This window comes from Aethalodelphis obliquidens, unplaced genomic scaffold, assembly GCF_003676395.1.
Source record: "Aethalodelphis obliquidens isolate GAN/ISIS:26980383/991018 unplaced genomic scaffold, ASM367639v1 scaffold73, whole genome shotgun sequence".
In the NCBI taxonomy this organism is placed as follows: domain Eukaryota; kingdom Metazoa; phylum Chordata; class Mammalia; order Artiodactyla; family Delphinidae; genus Aethalodelphis; species Aethalodelphis obliquidens.
The window spans coordinates 5,256,854-5,277,653 of record NW_020838017.1 but is presented as its reverse complement, the minus strand read 5'-3'; the positions used below and the strand labels follow the sequence as shown (position 1 = coordinate 5,277,653).

The 20,800-nt window shown below is 39.9% G+C and overlaps 1 protein-coding gene and 1 pseudogene across 20 annotated transcripts in view; both read left to right on the top strand.

The window, feature by feature from the left end:
• ANK3 (ankyrin 3) overlaps positions 1-20,270 on the top strand; it is a 681,638-nt gene extending 661,368 nt beyond the window's left edge. For 6 of the 20 annotated variants that reach the window (XM_027091782.1, XM_027091791.1, XM_027091780.1 and 3 more), the window contains 3 exons: positions 3,243-3,326; positions 4,937-5,027; positions 18,849-20,270. In XM_027091782.1, the coding sequence (XP_026947583.1) occupies positions 3,243-3,326; positions 4,937-5,005 (153 nt within the window). In that variant the 3' untranslated portion in view covers positions 5,006-5,027; positions 18,849-20,270. Of the gene's footprint in view, positions 1-3,242; positions 3,327-4,936; positions 5,028-9,055; positions 9,170-18,848 lie in introns of those variants that run through there. The other 14 variants (XM_027091793.1, XM_027091795.1, XM_027091792.1 and 11 more) reach the window with 7 other exon arrangements.
• On the top strand, positions 9,965-11,100 carry LOC113612154 (non-histone chromosomal protein HMG-17 pseudogene; annotated as a pseudogene).
• Positions 20,271-20,800: the final 530 nt, after the last annotated feature.

Below are 20,800 nucleotides of genomic sequence, written 5' to 3'. Positions count from 1 at the left end.
TTTTTTTTTTTTTTTTTGCGGTACACGGGCCTCTCACTGTCGTGGCCTCTCCCGTTGTGGAGCACAGGCTCCGGACGCGCAGGCTCAGCGGCCATGGCTCACGGGCCTAGGCGCTCCGCGGCATGTGGGATCTTCCCGGACCGGGGCACGAACCCGTGTCCCCTGCATCGGCAGGCAGACTCTCAACCACTGTGCCACCAGGGAAGCCCTCAACTATATTTTTATTTCTACTTTTGAGCGTTTTTACTGACTTTCAAAATAAGGGTTTACGTGTATGTTTCCCCCCATCAAACAACTCAGAAGTACAAAAAGTTCCATCTATCCATTCCACTTCCCATTGTTCACAAGCTTCAGATAACCATTGTTATGGAACAAGGTAACTATTGTTCACAAGCTTCAGATCGTTTTATATACATATATCAATATGTATGTGTATATAGAATATACATGTGCTATATACATATACACATACATCCCCAGCAAGTGGGTTTCTCAGAATACATATTGCTTAGTAATCTGCTAAGTTTATGTATATAGTTTCTCTCATCTCATTTTTTTGAAAGTTCAAGTTTTAATGTTGTGTACATCGAAGGAAATTGGTACATTTCATGTTATTTTTTCATTTTATTCAAGAAGGAGAGAGGAATAAAAATTATAAAATGCTATGTTTCCAGCAGGGGTCCAAAGGAAAGTACAGTAGTCTTCACAAAGGTGGCCACCAGGAATGATACTGTGACACCATACGTACTGTAATTTTCCTTTGAAATAGGAAAGAAAAAAAGTGCGGGTAGGTGTTGCCAAAAATAATACCATCACCAAAACTAGCGGGGAAATTTTATTTACTTAAAAGTACAAAGGTTTTCAAGAACCTTAGAAACTAATTAGAGATTATTTTCTCTCATTAAAGAGAGGCCCTAAAGACCTCTCCTTGGTAACACCTGATCTCCAATGTACCTAACAGAATTAAAGATGGATGAAATTTTTTTTAATGTACTTTGTGACTCCTTACGAACTTTCCTATCTATCCAGTCAACTACTATCTAATCCACTCCCTCAGTTTAGTGAGTTTCTACATAATCATATATCTTATTTTGACCTTATGTAAAGCACTAGTTGACTATAGTTAGTGCCCATTAAGACTAAGAGAAGTATCTTCACCTTTAATTATATATAAGCAGTATGAATTTTCAGTAGGAAATAATGAAAATGCCCACATACCACAGCAGATCTCAACAACCTATATGGCTTGTTATTTATAACTAGGGCTTTGCTTTTTTCTAAGGCTATTAATATAAATCAATGTACTTAAATGTATTCGCTATGCTTATAAAAATACCTACTTCACATTTCAGAGACTGTCTGCAAATTAATTGGCATCTTTCCCCACCAAAGGGTCAATTTATAACATTCGTAATAGTATGCTATTTTAATGGATTTTCCTGGGATCCTGGAATTGTCTTAACACTCAAAGAGCTAGACATGTGCAAGAGTTAGTTCAAACATATCTCACTTATACATGTTTAAACTATAGTGAAACTTTTCATGACCCTTTTTTTGGCTTTTCTGCTGTCTTTAAGCCTTTACCTGTAAAATAAAATGAAATTGTTTCTTTTCCAGTTATATGAAATCAACCATAGGAAACATAAATAACACTCCCATAAGAACGTGTTGCAGATTTTAGTGCATTCAGGCAGGAGACCTCTACATTTTTCCAATTTCCTTCCCTCGCTTAACTGTGCTAATTGAAACTAATCATAGGCAAGGTTCAAGGTGAACCTTGAAGCAAACAAGAGCAGCGAGAAACATCGTGTTTTATTTTCATCTCATCTTTATACCACAGTGAGGTAAAATGAGTCAAATATCCCACCCAGGACCTATGAGCCCACAATCTATAAGAATACAAAGTCACTTTGTAGAAAGAAAGAAGAACAAAAACAGAATTTTGTTAGCAAAACAAGGTAGTGTTTCAGTCTCTACTCTGTTATTTTAAACCACAACTGCCTTTCTACTGGTTGTGACATAAAACAATCATAGAATTTTCTCACCATTGGCTGGCACTGACAAAATTAACAGAGCTACTACCTTTCCCATGACGATAACACTGAAAGGGTTAGAATCCTGGCTCTCCCAGAAATGCAGCTGTCTTCTTTGTGATTTGCCATTTTTCCTAAAAAACCTACAGGTGTACAGTAACTATAGTACACAGTACTATAGCACTGTACAGTTCACCTCTTCAACAAAAGAAGTATGACTAACAAGTCAGTAGGTCTCTAGAATGGGTCTGCACTTAAGATGTTTGTCCTTGTTCCCCAAAACTGTAAGTGAGACTGACCTAAAGTTGACACCAGTGAAGAAGGTAATGTGTTACAAATACAGCCCTATGTCTGCTCTCTCAGTGGTTTTTCTTATCCTACAATCACAGAGCTAATAGACATTAAGGAGCCATCTAAATCTACTGACCTGCCTATTAGCAGGAAAATATGATGCCACTTGGCAAGTTAAGAATTTATCCCATTTTTTTGTTAACTCACCAGAGGAAGATCCTTGACAGTTTCCCCTTCTAAATCAGATAGCAGTCACTAACTGAAAGGCTGTCGTCTTACATTCCTTTAGTAATTAATCAGTCATCACATAAGACTCATTCACTTGATAATATTCTGAAACTATGTACTTCATCAGACATTAATTATTCTCATTTACAACTTATGAAAGGCTCAGTCTGAAAAAAATAAGGTTTTCTCTGTACTCTGAACTTTTCTCATAGTATTTGAAAAAATATTGCCTTTAGTAAGGAATTTTTAAATTTAACAAACTAACAAAGGGTGATTAACACCCCAACTAAGGTGCTACCTCAATTCAAATCAGACAAAAGGAAATCCACCAAAATGAGAGATTTCCTAGTAAAGCTCTAATCGTTAGCTAAATCTTTTTTCAACAAATGAAACCTTTTTGTTTGTCTGTCTATGTATAACTGTATTCTGTGATTACATATTTTCAAATTCTTCCTTCTTGGAGTTTGTTGCTAACCATCATTCTTGTACATACTTGAGGTTTAATGCTTTGAATGTTGTTGACTGCTAAATAACCATCCATGGAGTCAGCCTTTTTCCCTGGCCCTGGAATTGCAAGTAGAGTTTATACTTTCTTTTTCTAAAATGCCACAGAGCATGTGTGTGGTGTATGGAGTGATGTGGAGATCTATCCATCTAGTATGTTGCTAATCTCTATGCCACATCCTTTAGGGAGAGGAAGCAAAAAACCTTCCTGGTGAATCAGTCACAGAAGAACAGTTTACTGATGAAGAAGGCAACCTCATCACCAGAAAAGTAATCATCACTGGGGTTTCATGCTTCTCTTGGGGTTTAGATATTCTACTATTTGTTTGCTGTAGTGTCACCTCTTAAAATAGAGAACAGGAAAATCTCTCCTTTTCACTATTGCTTCCTACAGATCACTCGGAAAGTACTAAGACGAATTGTTATCCCACAAGAGAGAAAATATGATGACGTGGTAATGGAGAGGGACTGTCGTAAAGAAAGTAGAGAATAAAAGCTTTGTGAACTCTCTAGAATAGGCTGCTAACAGGCTGGCGTCTGCAGTGTGGCAGCTTGAAGCATTTGCTGCTTTTGACATCTTGTGCATTTGATCAGGGTCAAAGAAAAAGATTTTCCTTCCTAACATTCTTTAACAGTATATACTCTTACTATCTTCAGAGTTTTCACAGAGATCATTTCATTCATGGAGGTTGCAACATGCCGGTTCGAGCATGGGAGACAAAATTTAAAACCCTCTGCCACCACCAAACCCCTCGGCCATGCCCCACCCCTGCCCAGTGCTTTACCTGCAGCCTACTTGGGACCCAGAGAGAGAGCACTTGTTTCCAGCCAATGCACAGGGTTTAATTAAAAGTTAGAATGACAAAAAGCTCGTCTCAAAATCCTTACATGTAATCTATACATTTTCTCTTTCCAGTATATTCTACAGGGAAATGTGAATTCCCCCATCTTAACCTGAGGAGGATTCTCCTCTCTGGGTTAATAACAGCCCATTTCCAATGTGCCAGTTAAAGAACTAAAGTCATCACTGAGCAGTGTAACTCAGCAAGTGAATCTCTAGCTCCCACAGAAAACATCTCTGGTTATTTTTCATTTCTTTCCCTTTCTCAGACCTTTACCCTTTTCATTTAAAAAACAGAAACTTCAATAGCCAGTGTTTACATAAGAAAAAAGTAAACTGAAAATTTCTCAGAAGGAGTAAATGAGAAAATTCGAAAGGCTACTGTGTTTTCCATTATTAAAGAGGGTAAAGGGTAAAAGCTGAGTATCTGTGGAACCACTTTGCTCTCAGAGAAGTGTGTCCTTGGTGCTTGGTGAAGACAGGTCTTATTTTATGGAAAAGGGATGCCTGCTTGGTCTGGAGTAAGAGGACGGGCTTGGTAATTCCACAAATTAAAAAAGAAAAAGTCTCTCAGCTCAACAGCATTTCCATGGTCTTTAGTTCATGATTAGTGCTTTACTGAGAAATTTCAGTCTCATTACAACAGATTATTTAACATTCTGCTGGCTTAAAAAGGCATAAATTATAACTTACTAATATTTTTATAATTGGGGTTTGAGTGCCTTGAGAGTTTTAGTGATGATTTCTTCTAGTTTTACAGGAACTGGACAGGCTGTCCAGTTGTTTGACTGATCACTAACCTACTGAATTATTGTGAAGTACAGTTACGTATTCCTTCTGACGGTGCTCTCCCACTCGCCCTGATGCTAATGAGCTGTGTGGTTGAGGCAAATAGATTATATCTGGGGACGTGAAGTGACAAAGTACTTGAAACTGTGTTTCGCTTATCCTAATCCAGCCTCAAGGGACCAGAATGGAAACTGCTTTTTAACGAAAACCCTTTCACCATGAAATCTTAACGTGTACATTCCTTTTAAAGCAGGGAGAAGGTTATAAGATGAAGACGAAGAAAGAAATCCGGCATGTGGAAAAGAAGAGTCACTCATAACAGTAAATGGTCAGTCAAGGTGGTAAGTGTGCTCTTATCAACAACAGTAAGACGTAACTTCCTGTGAAACTTCTAATTTCACCAAATAAGTGATTCCATCCCCCCGCCACCCCCTTCCTCTCTTTTTCACTGAATTGCAGCTTTGAATATCCAACAAGCAGTTGGTGGTCATTTTCATGTTCATGTACACGTACATCTGCACACGAAAACCAAGGCCTCTAGCTCACAGTCCATAAACCTCTTCACAAATTAGGAATTTAAATATAAATGATGGTTGCAGAAGCAAATGTAAATAGTGATCTTGAGTCTTCTCTTAAGAGCGAAGGCTCAGTATGAAGTGCAGTAGCATTATTCACTCTAACAGGAAGACTATTTGGCAACAAACAGTTCATACAAATGTATTTGGAGATTTGTATTGACAAGCTTTTCACCATTTTACCACAACAGCACCTAAGAATATAATTTTGGTTGAAATACAGTGGTTGCCAAGCTTAAATGAGCAAAATCCCTATATCCTACTTCAGATATTCTGTATAAACCAAAGCAAATGAAATAGGAGGTTAATGGCACTACTATGTTTTCTAAGTTAAAATGTTTAGTGAGCTTTAAGGTTGTCTGAACTTTTCTTCACGGGGAAGGATATTTTCCTCTAACACTGTTTTCTGAACTTCGTGCTGTTTCTTTCTATGTAGCTACAATTCAAAAGCCCATTGATAGAGCTTTGAAAAGCTCTGTGTAAGTCTGTGAGGTAAAGCAGGATGAGTCCTTTAGGGCTGCTCACCAACAGTTCTCCTAGCCCCAAGTAACAAAGCAAACAGATCCCAGTTTCCACTTTCACTCATCAACTGTTCCCCAGTTACCAGAATCCTGGTACTTGGAGTGCTGCTGTAAGGAACTGAGAAATCACGGAGTCTCACTGCCCCAAATTTTGTATGCAAGGTAACTGTAACTAAGGCCCAAAGAAATTCTTAATCCCTCCACCTCCACAAACAGCTGCTTCTTTATTTATTCACTTCAAGATTTACTTCCCTTCCTCTCCGTGACGCCTGCTGCCTAGGCACTGGGAAATCATCGGTAAACAGCACTAGGGAGGCCCTGGCCCTCGCTGACCTTACGTTTGGAGATTTAACGGTAGTCAGTCACCCCAGTATTTAAGGCATTGAGAAAACGCCTAAGAACTGCAGAGTGCTCTGGAAGTAACAGTATTTGCTATCCATACGTACTCTTCCAGTGTTTCAGGTGTACTCTTCATTTAATTCACTTGGATCGGTGCCTTTATCATCCCCATTTAACAGGCCCCAAATTGCCCAAGGTCACCTAAATAAAAAGTGGCAGAAACAGGACACAAACCCTAACAGGCTGCCTCTGGAGCCCACACACTCAACCCTGTTAACTGGAGATCTGACCTGGTCTGAGGGTGACAGGGAAGGTTTCCTTAAGAAAATGATGCTTGAGATTAGTTTTAAAGGATGAACAGGATTCATCTGGATGAAGGGGAGGAAATTTGATGGTGTTTGGGGTAGCCTCCTAGGCACAGGCTCTAGCGTTCTGCAAAGGCCAGAACTGGGAAGAAACAAGAAAGGAGAACAGGTCGGTGTAGCCTGCAGAAGGTTTTGTCATTGTGTCTGGAGAGGTAGGAAAAATCGGAATATCCGGGCCTCATAAGCCTTTTTTCACTAAAAGTTTAGGTTCTCATCACACACTCTAGCTGCAGGGCACAGAATGAATTGGAGGTGGCAATAATGGATGAGCAGAAAACCTATTAAACTACTGAAGATGCTGGCTTGGGCAGTAAGGATGGTAAGAGGTAGGCTGACTCGAGAGAGAGCGACATGAATTGCTTTTTGTCAGATGACAAGGGTGAGAGATGAGAAAATTAAGGATGACATCAGTGTAGCAATATCTAGAATGAACCCACCCATTATGCATGTCTTACAGCTGAATCTGGTAAAAGACATATACAAGATTTTTTTAAATTGAGGTGTAGACGATTTATAATATTAGTTTCAGATGTACAACACAGTGATTCAAAATTTTTATAGATTATACTCCATTTAAAGTTGTTATAAAATATTGGCTATATTTCCCTGTGCTATACAATATATCCTTGTAGCTTATTTATTTTATACATAGTAGTTTGCACCTCTTAATCCCCTACCCGTGTCTTGCCCCTCCTGCCTTCCCTCTCCCCACTGGTTAACCACTGGTTTCTTCTCTATATCTGTGAGTCTATTTCTGTTTTGTTATATTCATTTGGATATGTTTTAGATTCTACATATAAGTAATAACAGAGTATTTGTCTTTCTCTGACTTCTTTCACTAAGCATAATACCCTCCAGGTCCATCCATGTTGTTGAAAATGGCAGAATTTCATTTTTAATGGCTGAGTAATATTCCATTGTATATATGTACCACATCTTTTTTATCCACTCCTCTGTTCCATTTGTTTATTTTTGCTTTTGTTTCCTCTGCCTTAGGAGACAGATCCAAAAAACTATTGCTACAATTTATGTCAAAGAGTATTCTATATTTTCTTCTAGGACTTTTATGGTTTCCAGTCTTACTTTTAGGTCTTTAATCTATTTTTAGGGTTTTTTTTTAATATGTTGTGAGAAAATGTTCTAATATTATTCTTCTACATGTAGCTGTCCAGTTTTACCAACATCATTTATTGAAGAGACTGTCTTTTCTCCATTGTATATTCTTGCCTGCTTTGTCATAGATTAACTGAGCATAAGTGTGTGGGTTTATTTCTGGGGTCTCTATTCTGTTGCATTGATCCATGTGTCTGTTTTTGTGCCAGTTCCATACTGTTTTGATTACTGTAGCTTTGTAGTATAGTCTGGTCAGGGAGCATGATAACTCTAGCTCTGTCCTTCTTTCTCAAGACTGCTTTGGCTATACAGCAGATTAATAAAACACTAAGCATGATTTTGCAGTCTTAAATTGCTGTTTAAGCAATTCTGATAAATTAAACTAGAAGAGGGCTTCCCTGGTGGCGCAGTAGTTGAGAGTCCACCTGCCGATGCAGGGGACACGGGTTCGTGCCCTGGTCCGGGAAGATCCCACACGCCACAGAGCGGCTAGGCCCGTGAGCCATGGCCGCTGAGCCTGCACATCCAGAGCCTGTGCTCCGCAACGGGAGAGGCCACAACAGTGAGAGGCCTGCATAACGCAAAAAAAAAAAAAAACCTAGAAGAGACTTCAGTCAGCTTTAGTATGCCCCTAAAAGTTTAGCAACTTGTTCAGTAATAGACTCAGACTCTGGGTGGGACAGAACCAAAAAGGTTATCGACACCAGCTGAGCCATTTTTCTAGAGTAATATATACCTAATATCTATGAATAAATGATACCAAAAAATATATGACAGTGCTGTGCTTCCAGGGGCCTTTAGAGTGAATTAATACAGAAATGACTAGGTCACTAAATGTACAAGAGACTTTAAGATGATAAATAATCCACCCTGTAAAGCAGTTGGCAGGGCCTTGGCTCACTTGCTACACCACTCAAAGGACAGAGAAACTCACTAGGAGAATTCATATGAATGTGAAAATAGCTTCAGCATAAAGCAAACTTAATGTGTCAGATGGAAAGAACAGCGATTTGACTGCAAGCCTCATTTTACTCTCCAGGGTGGTATTTGCCTTTCATAAGTGAATTTAGGAAATGAGTCCAAGAAGACTGCCTGGAATTCCAGGACACTGAATGTGTGCTCTGGAAAAATCAATTTGCAAGTATATTGAAAGTTCTTATGGCCCTGCTGTCTTTTTTTTTTAAAGAACAACTGAGCACATGGAATGTGACCCAGTTTCACTGAGTCTCAGATGGTGACATCAAAATTTTTATTCTGCATTTTGTAACCAGTTGAATTTTGAGCTGTCTGAACCCTATACCTGCTTTTCTTTAATACTGAGTCACAGCCATCCTATTTTTAATGTAAGGGAAAAGCTGATGGCTTAAAATAAGTATAAAATTTATACGTAATATATAGTGATTTATAGTTTATAAAACGCATTTACATTTTTGTCTTATTTAATCCTTCAAACGAGCCTCCAGGAAGAGGAGACCGATTTTGATTGCTACCTTTTACAGATGAGGATACTATGGCTTGGAGAGGTCATCTGACATTTCTTCTTTCAAACAGCTGTGACTGGAAGAACTAGGACTTGGCCTCAAGATTATTGACACTTCACCTAGTGTCCGATTCCACTAAGCTGTCTTTCTAAAATTAGTTAGAATAATAATAATAATAGTCATATTCTATAAAAGATTACTGTATGCCAGGTACTAGGTAAGATCATTACATACATTACCTCATATAGTCCCCAAAACAATGCTATAACGTAAGTACTATTATCTCTTTTTTAATAAACAAGGAAACTGAAGCTTAGAAGAATTAAATGAGTTACCCAAGGTCCTATAGTTAATGAGCAAAAGGATAAAATTTTAACTTAACCAGAGCCTAGCTCTTAACTATTACTCATATTAATAGTTGAATAGTACTTGATGATTATCAGAAACCTAAAAGCAAATTTTGAATCAAACGTACGTACAAACGCAAACTGTAGTTAATTTCTTCATACAATACACAGTGAAAGTACTCAGTTTTTTGGTTTAGTTTTTTTAAATAAAGCAAAACTTCATAGCCATAACCTTCAAAAATACCATTAGCTGATTAGTGAGGCTGTGACAACGGAGGTACCCCAGACACACGTTGGAAAAGACTGGAACAGCTGTATTGTAAACCTCTTTTAGGGAAATGCTCAGGATCTCACAGCCACATGGAAGCCAAGAGCAGCAGCAACAGCACGAGGCTTGCCGGGGGAAACACTTTATCTGAGGCCAAAAAGTTGACTCATTTCATTCACGCCTTCTAAAAAGGACTTGGCCAGCAGTGTGAAGAAGAGGCGAGAGCGACCCCTGCACTGGCCAAAGCCGCGCGCCACTGCATCCCCGTGTCCAGCGCCTACGTCCCGCCGCCGTCACCACCATGCCCAAGAGAAAGGCTGAAGGGGATGCTAAACGAGATAAAACCAAGGTGAAGGATGAACCACAGAGAAGACCTGCAAGGTTATCTGCTAAACCTGCTCCTCCAAAGCCAGAGCCCAAGCCTAAAAAGACCCCTGCAAAGAAGGGAGAGAAAGTACCCAAAAGGAAAAGGGGGAAAGCTGATGCTGGCAAGGATGGGAATAACCCTGCAGAAAACGGAGATGCCGAAACAGACCAGGCACAGAAAGCTGAGGGTGCTGGAGAGGCCAAGTGAAGTGTGCATTTTTGACAACTGTGTACTTCTGGTGACTGTACAGTTTGAAATACTATTTTTTAATCAAGTTTTATAAAAATGCAGAATTTTGTTTTACTTTTTTTTCTTTTAAGCTATGTTGTTAGCATACAGAACACTTCGTTGTTGTTTTTTGGGGGAAGAGCACATGTCACTAATAGATTGTCTCTGAAGCTGGATTGACATGGGAAAGAAACACCTTTCCCGTCTGGTTTTGAGAGACTTCCTCCTGGTTCCCAGGAAGGAGGGGTTCCTTGATGTTGACACACAGTAGCCACCTTGGCACAAACGCCTTGTGGTGTGGAAAAACTAAAATTAGTTTTTATGTCCTCTTCTCCCTCTCCACCTTCAGCATAGACTTGACTCTCTTAAACCCAGAGACCTGTTGGAACCTGACCCCCCAAAGTTGGTTACCAGTGTGTCAGGCAATCTGGACTTCGCATTGTCACCACTGAGATGGCGTCCCTCAAAAGAGCAGCGGCTCCTTCTTTAGATTGTGGATCTTCAGATTGATACTTTTGCCATTTTCATTTCCATTTCCTGAAAGTCAGGGTCGGCTTGTGAAAAGTTGTTAAACAACATACTAAATGTGAAGTGTCAACCCTCACTCTAAACTTTCCCTGTTCAGAGCATCACATGGAGACTTCATGGGGTTTTATAGTGGCTTTCTGATTTTGGTAGTCCATTGCAAAAGGGAGTTTGAAAGTTGTTGTATACTGTTAACGATTGTCTGCCCATGTCCTGCCTGAAATACCACGATTGTTTATGAAAAGTATCTTTAATAAAGCTGGATACAGTTTGGAAAAAAAAAAAGGACTTGACCTTCCACCTTGTTTAGAGCGAAAAGGCTAGTAATAATATACAGTGGTGAATAAAACCTCCACGGCCCCTGCCCTTCTGCATCTCTCAGCATGCAAGGGGGAAAGAGATGGAACATGAATTGTTTAAGGGCTAAAAATGCAAACTCCAAGATCCAATGGAAGAGTAGCACAGAAACATATTTAGACTTGGGGGCTGGGGAAAGTCCCTCGGAAGTCATGACATTTATGCTAAGACCTCATAGGTGGTGCCAACAATGTAAAGAATGGGGAGAAGGAGAAGAGGACTCCAGCAGAGAGTACAAAGTGTGCAAGAGCCCTGAGGCAGGAAAAGGCCTAACACGTTTGAGGAAATGAAAGAAGATTAGTGTAACAGAGCCTGATGAGCTGGTGGGGGGTGAGGCAGGCCCATGATGAAGTGAGAAATGCCTCATCATAGGCCAGAATATAGGATTTGGATTTCATTCTAAAAAAAATGTGAAGCCTTTGAAAGATTTCAAGCAAGAGTCTGACCTGATGTTTTACTTATTTTTTTAAGCACACCAGCTATGTAGAGAAGGATTGGAGGGAAAACAAGAATAAACTGAAGGAGGTGAGCTAGGAGGTTATTGCTGTAGTCCAGCTAAGCCACCATGGTGACAGGGCTAGGACCTGGGCAGCAGTTTTAGGAAAGTCAACAGCATCTGATGGCTTGGGGTTAGGATGGAGAAGAAGGGTTGAGTCAAGGATGATGCCTTGACTCAAGGTTTCAAGGGTAAGCAGGTGGGCGGTGGAAAAAGAAACAGGATGGGTTTTAAGAAGAATATCAAGCACTCAGGCTTTTGTCGATACACAAGTCTGGAGCTTTGAGGAAAGGTTGGACTAGGCGTATAAAAATGTGAGTGTTATCACTAAAGAGGTGAATACTGAATATCAGAGAAAGGGAACACCAGAGAATAGGTGTGATTACCTAGGGAGAAAGTGAAAGTGAGCAAAGAAGGGGCTCGGGATCGAGCCCCAAAGAACAACATTTTGAAGAGGAATAGAGAGCTGTAAAAGGTTGCCTCTGACCTCTTCCTTCCTAGAGATCTCCAAGCTGTGCTAGCTCCTCTAATCTATAATCATATTCAGCCTCGGCCCTCTAGTATATACTTTTAAATTTTTTTCATAGCATATTCTTTTCTGAAGATATTTCTAATCTTACTTTTATTCCTTTATGCATTATAAATGTAGTTCTCTCATATTCTGTGTATAATAATTCTAAATTGGAACCCAGTGCAGGACTGTTTCTGCTGGTTCTTGCTCATTTTTTCCCCTGTGCCCCTGGTCCTCTAGTATATTTGTTTGGTTTTACCCAAAATATTTTAATCCATGCAGTTTAGTATCAGTGGATGAAAGAAACTTTCCTATAATGCAGATTAGCTGATAAGCTTTTGTAAATAACTGACCATGCACATTTAGAGCCCCTTTACTTCTTAGTTTGTGACACACACTGTGTAGGTGGTCGGGGGAGTCCAGCATTGAAGACATTATCCTAATATTACTCAGCCATTAAAAAAAGAATGAAATAATGCCATTTGCAGCAACATGGATGGACCTAGAGATGATCATATTAAGTGAAGTAAGCCAGACAAAGATAAATATCATATGATATCACTTACATGTGAACTCTTAAAAAAAAAAAAAAAAAGATACAAATGAACTTATTTCCAAGACAGAGACTCACAGACATAGAAAACAAGCATATGGTTACCAAAGGGAGGAGAGGGGGAGGGACAAATTAGGAGGTTGGGATTGATATATACACACTACTGTATATAAAATAGATAATCAACAAGGACCTACTGTATAGAACCTGGAACTATACTCAATATTTTGTAATAACCTATAAGGGAAGAGAATCTGAAGAAGAATATATATACATATAACTAAATCACTTTGCTGTACACCTGAATCTAACACAACATTGTTAATCAACTCTACTTCAATTTTTTAAAATGTATTTAAAAAAAAAAAGACATTATCCCCAGCATCACCACTCACTTGAGGGCATATAACTGTACAGTCTAGTCCAAGAGGCAAACATGATAGTAAGTTACACAAATCAAAGCACAGAGCTATGATAAAAGATATAAAAATATCGCTAGGAGAATCCACTGGAAGATGTAGTAAACACCAATGGAGGAGATCTTGCAAAGCTTCTTGAAGTGCATATTTGAACTGGCTTTTGAAGAAAGGGTAGGATTTAAGACTGGGCAGTGTGATATGTGCTATGCTCAGGAGTTTGGCCTTTATCCCAGAGACAGTAAGGTACCACTGGAAGTGTTGTCGAAGGAGAATAATACAGTCAGTTGGGATTTAGGTAACCCTAGTGGTAGGAGAGGGAGTTAGTGGTGAGGAGAGTTTGAACACGAGGACCCCAGTTATGAGACAGGATGAGGGCCTGATCCTGGGCAGAGACGACAGAAAGCAGAGGGCTGATGTGAGGGACATTTCAGAAGTATAACAACCAGATTAATTCCATAGAGGGAGTGAGGGTTGTGATCCTGTGTGTAACTACTAACAAAAATATAGAAGCTAAGAAAAGGAAAACAAAATTCGGGACTGAAATAGGTCAATCTGTAGTGCCTTAAATATTTGTCAGTGATGAGGAAGAGAAATCTGGGCTAGCAATCTTAATGTGGTTACAGAAGTGGCCTGAGTGAACGTAAATCACACGCTTACTAGCTGTGTAAGCTTAGCCAGCTTATTTCACTTCTGTGCCTTAATTTCCTCGCCTCTATTAGGATAAGAGTAACATATCTCACAGAACTGTCGTTAGAATTAAACAAGTGAATCCATGTAAATCACTTAACAGTGACTGGCAAGCCCATAGTAAGCCCTCAGTAAATTCAGCTATTATTAGTAGTGCTAAGAGGTGGGGGCAGGAAGATAAATCAGGAGCTTGGGATGAACGTATACACACCACTGTATATAAAACAGGTAAACAACAAGGACCTACTGCATAGCACAGGGAACTCTACTTAATAGCTTGTCATAACCTGCAATGGAAGAGAATCTGAAAAAGAATATATATGTATATATAACTGAATCACTGTGCTGTACACGTGAAACTGACACAAGATTGTAAATCAACTCTACTTCAATTCTTTAAAAATGATGTAGATTTTTTAAAAAGAGAGAGGTGAGACAAGAGCCTAGACTAGCACCCGAAGAGCCTGGATTCAGGAGGCCAGTGGACAGAGCAGCAGCCGCCAGGTGTGCTAGAACACAACGGTGGGAGAGGTCAGGGCAGCAGCATCGCTGAAGTCCTCTGCGTGTCATGTCGGTTTATAATTCAGAACACTTTCAATTATTTCCTATGACTCGCTTCTCACAGTAGCCCTGGGAAATCATTAAAATAGGTATTCTCATTCCTCTTTACTAAGGAGAGAGCAAAATCGCCGAAGCTATAGTTAATAAATGACATGTTCGGTTTGTGACCTAGACCTCCTGATTCTGCTTCCAGGAAGTCAGAACTATGGTCTGAATTGCTTCACTCCAGATTCAGGACCCTGCCCTCCAGGATCTTTTCCAGAATCCATCTGAAGTAGATAATGTTTTTATGTAGTGTTGTTCATTTTTCTTTCCCTTTAAAAAAATCCCTAATTAACCAAAAGCAGGGGTCTAGAGCCAGGTGGCTTAACTTCCAATTCTGGCTCGCCCATGTACTAAATGTGCCACCAGTATAATAGCTGTATGGCTCTATTTTCTTATGTGTAAAATGGAAGAGATAGTACCTCGCTGTTATTAGGATTAAATGAGTTCCACCTTAGAACAGTGCCTGTTAATAATAACAACATTATTAGTTGTACTACTAGGTTAACTATACAACTTTATTAGGGTTATATTTTTCTTCTATAGCCAACATGTACATCAGTACTTTACCAGTAATTACTTTTCATTTTTGTAAAACTGGCCCTGTGACCTCAGATATTTTTTTAATCACAAGTCACTAGAAAAGAACAAACAAAAATTAAGTCCCACTTATTGGTATTAGTTGAAGAACAAATCTACACAAACTGGGAATTATTTTTAAATGGTGCAGTAGTTTATTACGATTACATAAAGTAGTTAGAATTAATGCTTAGGAAAAAATGTTTTTAGCTCCATGACTTCCTTAAGAAGAGAGAGAGAAAAGGAGAAGGAAAGGGAAGAGAGAGGTGGGTTAGGAAGAGAACTAGAATAACAAATTCTCTGTTCTCAGTGGGCTATAGGGAAGGCATATCAGAAAAGACTTTCCTTAGGGCATAACACAGCTAAGTCTTTAAAGATGAGTAAGAGTGAGCCTACAGGGACTTCCCTGGTGGTCCAGTGGCTAAGACTCTGCGCTCCCAATGCAGGGGGACTGGGTTTGATCTCTGGTCAGGGAAGTAGAGCCCACATGCTGCATGCAACTAAAGATCCTGCATGCTGCAACTAAGACCCAGTACAGCCAAATAAATAAATAAATATTAAAAAAAAAAAAAAAAGAGCCTGCAACGGTGGATCTCACTAGGGAGAAGATAGACCACACTTTCAAGGAGATGGCATTTGAAACACACCTGAAGAGTAAAGAGAAGTTAGAGGTAAATGAAGATGACAGCAGGGGATTATAAGTGGATAATGAAATCGTGAGCAAAGAAAAGGAAGTTAGAAACCAACGGGCTGATGACTGGCCTGTAGTCTAGATCCTCTAGACCCTCCAGTATGGTCTGTGGACCAGCAGTATCGCCATCACCTGGGAGTCTTGTTAGAAACGCAGCATCTCTGGGCTCACCCTGACTCCTCGACCAGCATCCACATTTGAAGATCCCGGGGTGATACGTATGCACTTTAAGCTTTGGGAAGTGCTGCTCCAGAATGTATCACTGGCCCTTAATCTTGGCCGAACATCGGAATCATCTACAGAGGTTTTTTGGTTTTCTTTTTTAAGTGTTTGATGCTGGGCACCACCCCAAGAAATTCTAAATAAACTGGTAAGGGAAGTGGCCTGGACACTGGGATTTTTTAAATCTCCCCAGATAATTCTAATGTGTACCCAAGTTTGAGAAGCAGTGGAGATTGTCAAACAGTGCTTTTCAGTGGAGAGTATGGTCATTAAGCATGAAAAGGTTTATTGGGATGAACTGCAGAGCGCTAAAGGCGTAAGGGGGTGTGTGTGGAGCGGGAGGTGGGGGGTGTTGGTGGGTTTGTTTTAGCTAGCCACTAGGGGCTAAATACCACCAGTATGTGAACCTATAGAGGAAAGGTTGGTTTTAACCTAAATATATTCCTGACTTGAAAATGTGACATGGAAAGTACAACATTCATCTGTGAAATATAACCTGAAATATAACCATGAGAATCCGATGAATAGCTGTTTTTCTATATTTTAAATGTTTCTTAAAATTTTAAAAAATGTATAGTGAAATGACTAAATGGAACGATTGGTTTTCTGCCTTGTTTTCCACTACATTTGGGTTTGAAAAGCATGAAAACCCAAGGACAGACAGATTCCTCCATGCAAATGCTTCTCTCTCAGATCCACTGTCTAAACCCGGAAAGAGAAGATGACTCAAATTCTATTTCTGAAATGTCATCTTGATGGATCCTGCCCTTGCACCTTTCCATCAGATGGCAATCTCATCACAGTTTATACACTGTCAGTATTCTGTAACAGGTCCACAGCCAGTCAGCCAAAGCGCTCATGCTTTTTGTGCAACACTGTACTTGGTATAGGCTTTTGCCCAGTGAATAACCTTCCTGCACCCCGTGTAGCTGGGGCCTACACACCCTGATTGCGTGACCAAGAACAAGAGAGATTTATAAGGGCAAGTAACACCCAACCTTTTAAACTATCACCCACATTATACCTGAATATAAATGGGCATAATAGTTTTTTTTAATTATAGAAACATATCCACTATTTCTAGAAAGATAATGTTCGCGTGCATTGAGGTGCTAAGAGAAAGACCTTGCTTCTTATTGCAAGATTAATTGGGAAGCTGGACTGGTTTTTGGAAGATGAAGCAAAACAAAAAAAGTTCAACTGGGCTGTAGTGATGACTGCACATCTATATACATTTACTAAAAATTATCAAGCTATATATAATAGATGAATGATATGGTATATAAATGATATATCAGTTAAGCTGTAAAAAGTTGGGGGGAGGGTCAATTAGAAAAAAATTGCTAAGAATTCTCCCTAAGAAAACAAAGTGAGATCACCAGGGTAACATTATCATAGGAGCGTCTGAGAAGCCTGGTGCCTGGAAGGTTAGGAATAGATGGTAAAAGCAGAGGTGAGAAAATCCTGATCTTCTTACTCGGATTTGCACATTCTCTGGGACATGGCCTGCCCAAATGAGTCACTTTCCTTCTCTGGAACCTCTGCAGAGTCATGGGAGTGGGGCAGGTGTTGAAATCACCCCAGAAGGAATTGATACTTTGATATTCTTGGCTCCAAGCTTTAGTGACCTGGGGCATGGAGGTCAGTGCCACTTTTAATACAAAAAAGGAAGGCAGGACCATGGTGGGGCAGACAGAGGAAGTGCTGTACTAACATGTTTACAGAAGCCAAGGTAGCCTGGGTGACCCACCTAAAGGGAAAGAAACTTGTCTGGGGTAAGTAAGCAACCTCAAGGTCACTGAGAACACTTTTAGGCCCCAACAGAAGCAGAATTCTAGAGGTTCTCCTGGACCTGCAAAAATAGTCTGTTGCATGTATGGGAGTGAACAGGGTTGTTCCCAAAATTCATCTTGCCTGACTCGCCTTTTCTCTAGGGCCTATGTCTTGTTCTCGGGCAGGCATTCAGGTGTCACCCTTTCACACTGCTGGGGAGGAAGGGACATACGAAGGAAGAACTTTGTTTTATGGAGGAGGAGTTCCTACCAAGAACAATACTGCACAAGAGTATGAAAACCTCTGCCAAAGGATGTTGATTTATTTTGACTTATTAAGACTGGCTCTGAAACACTGATAACTTTATGCAGGTATTATCCAGTAGGGCAAGATGTTCTTAGTGGAGTGTCCATGAAAAAGCTCAAATAAAATTGATTTATCCTGTCATGACTGACATGAGGCAGGAGAAGGGAAGGTATTCTTTGCAATGGCAGAAGATAGTCTTTCATTTGAATTTGCATATGGAAAAGCAATTTCATAGTAAATGAAGTAAGGACACTGTTCTCCCTTCTTGAAAGGCTGCATTTTGCAGGGTGAGAGGTTTATTATACAACACAGAGGCATGACCGAGATGCTGCATCCTGACTCCGTACCCCTGGCCCCGTGTGCCCTTGAAAACCCCAGACATTTGGATGGAAATCTCAGAGCACCTTTGTCAGCCTCCTTACTTCACAGATAAGACTGAGGCCCAGAGGTCTGCAAATGGCTTTCCCCAGTACCTGAGTGAGTGACCTGAGCGTCAGAGACTTCAGAACTAGAAGAGGATCTTTCCGACTCCATCCCTGAAACCCCTAATACGGGAAACGATCTTCTGTGGAGGGGACAGGGTCACCCAGAGAAGGTCATTGCCTTCCAAGAGCTTTCTAGCACACTTCAGGGCTTTGTTCCCTGAGGCATCTAGCAAATCGCCTCAGTCAAAAGTATGTTAAACCACCCCATTAAGAAGTCGAGGGCCCCCATTCTCTGAGGCATTTCTGCTGAATGGCAAGGAAGATTTTGGCAAGTTCTTTAAAATAAATAAATAAATAAAAGGAAGGGGGGGAAAAAGCTAAACTCACCACCTATTGTTTCTCTATCCACAGGATCATATTGTTTTTATTGCCAGTATTGAGAAATTCATGGAAGATAAGTCAGCAGGAAGTAAAAATTTACGGAGAAGGGTGTGTGTGTTTGCTGCTTCCACACATTAATGGCATGATTTTTTTTTTATGCACAAAGAAAAAAAGGAAAAGAAAACCACCCACATTTTAATTTAGCATGAGCCAATTTACAGAGCATGAAAATTCACTTTCATTCCCAGGATTGGCACGTGTGCAATTAGCAATGCAGTGTATATACGAGAAGCCATGCTGTTACCAGTTTATCTCAAGTAATTTGGTGTCATTTACAAAAGGAAGAAATTCCTGCCGCCAGAAGAGACAGAAGGAGATGGAATGATCAAATCATGGAGAAACACTAAAATTACTAAAAATCCACAACAGCTCGCCTTATTTTTCTTGGACCCAAACTGTCAGGGTATAAACACTATTTGTTTCTTTTTTAAAACATCTATAGTTTTGCTGTAAATAATAACACTGTATAAATTCTAACAGAAAAAATGGAATAAATGTCAATAAGGCACTGCCTCTTAGAACACAAAGAGAATATTGCAGATGCATTTAACATAACGGGGGTCTCAACTGACTTCACCCCAAAAGAAGGAGGAGGGGTGATGGGTAGGGGGATCTTCACCGATTCTTGTATATTAGCAATTATAATGTTTGTATACGCAAAACTGCTAGCTTGATTTTAAAAAAACAAATCTTTAAAATCTGCTGCAAATTTAAATAATTCCCAAAATGAGGAATTCTGTAGTTCTGTGAAAAAAATTTTTCTTCAGAATACTAATATTTTGATGCATGTGTATCACCTTATTTTGATTAAATCTTTTCCAATTTTGCAAACACTACAGTATACTGCAACACAGAAGATTTTATCTGTAAACACAAAGCCCTTCATCTAATATTTGTTGCTATTGCCAATTTTTCAATGAAATGACCTAAAAATGAAAAAAAAAACCCTATACGGTAGTTGCTTTAGGGGGAGGGGGGTGCTGGTAGTGCTTAAAAGGGTAATGCTTGCCGCTTTAGAGGTGGATGGTGCTCATAAGAGGCCCCTGTCAGGGGTATTTTCAGTGGACTGCACAGAAATTCTTAGCTAGTAGAATGGCAGCACGCTGTAAACTTATTCCTGTATCGTGTACTGGCTGTAAGATGTAGACACCTTTCAGTAAGCCAATCATTTGTAACCATTCTAGCCATGTCATATTAGGTTAATAAGGCTGCTGTGTTTTAAAGGGCATTTTTATTTGGGTTTTGGTGAAATTCTTTCATTTGTTGATTATATTCATATAAAATCAGCATTTATTGACACATAGCTCTAATGACATATGTATGAGAAACCATACACTGGATGACCTAGTCGATTATTTAAGCATAAAATAAATTGTGTTAAACTCTTCACCTGTCTGTGCTCTACAGTGTCCTTGTGTTCTCTGGCAAAAGGTAATTGCCTTAACTCCTTGTCACTTGGCCGCAGCCGTCTTCCTCACCAGCCCGTTTCGTGCCTCTGCCTCCGTGGTCACTAAAGAGATAGTCCCCAGCATTCAGTCCTGCCCTGCCAGCTCCCAGCTTAACACAAATTCTGTGCATTTCATTGAGAAGCCAACAATTACAGACTGACTGACAAGTGATCTTTGCCCACAGCTGGTATGAGCTGCCCCCCCAAAACGTGGAGAATTGGGGCTGTAACAGCTGGCACGTACAGAAGTTGTAAAAGAGCACTTTCAGGAACCATTCAGACAGCAGTTGTCTGTAGCCCATAAAGCAATCGTTTTTAAATTGACATTCACTGTCCGTGCTTGTGAGCTGGGAGATTTCACATAATAACCCAAATTTCTAACTTCTCTTGAAAAGCAAGATTTAGCAACCACAAGTCTCACTGCCAGAAGGCCCAACCTGCTGGGCCACACTGCCCCTGCCCGCTCCAGCCAGGC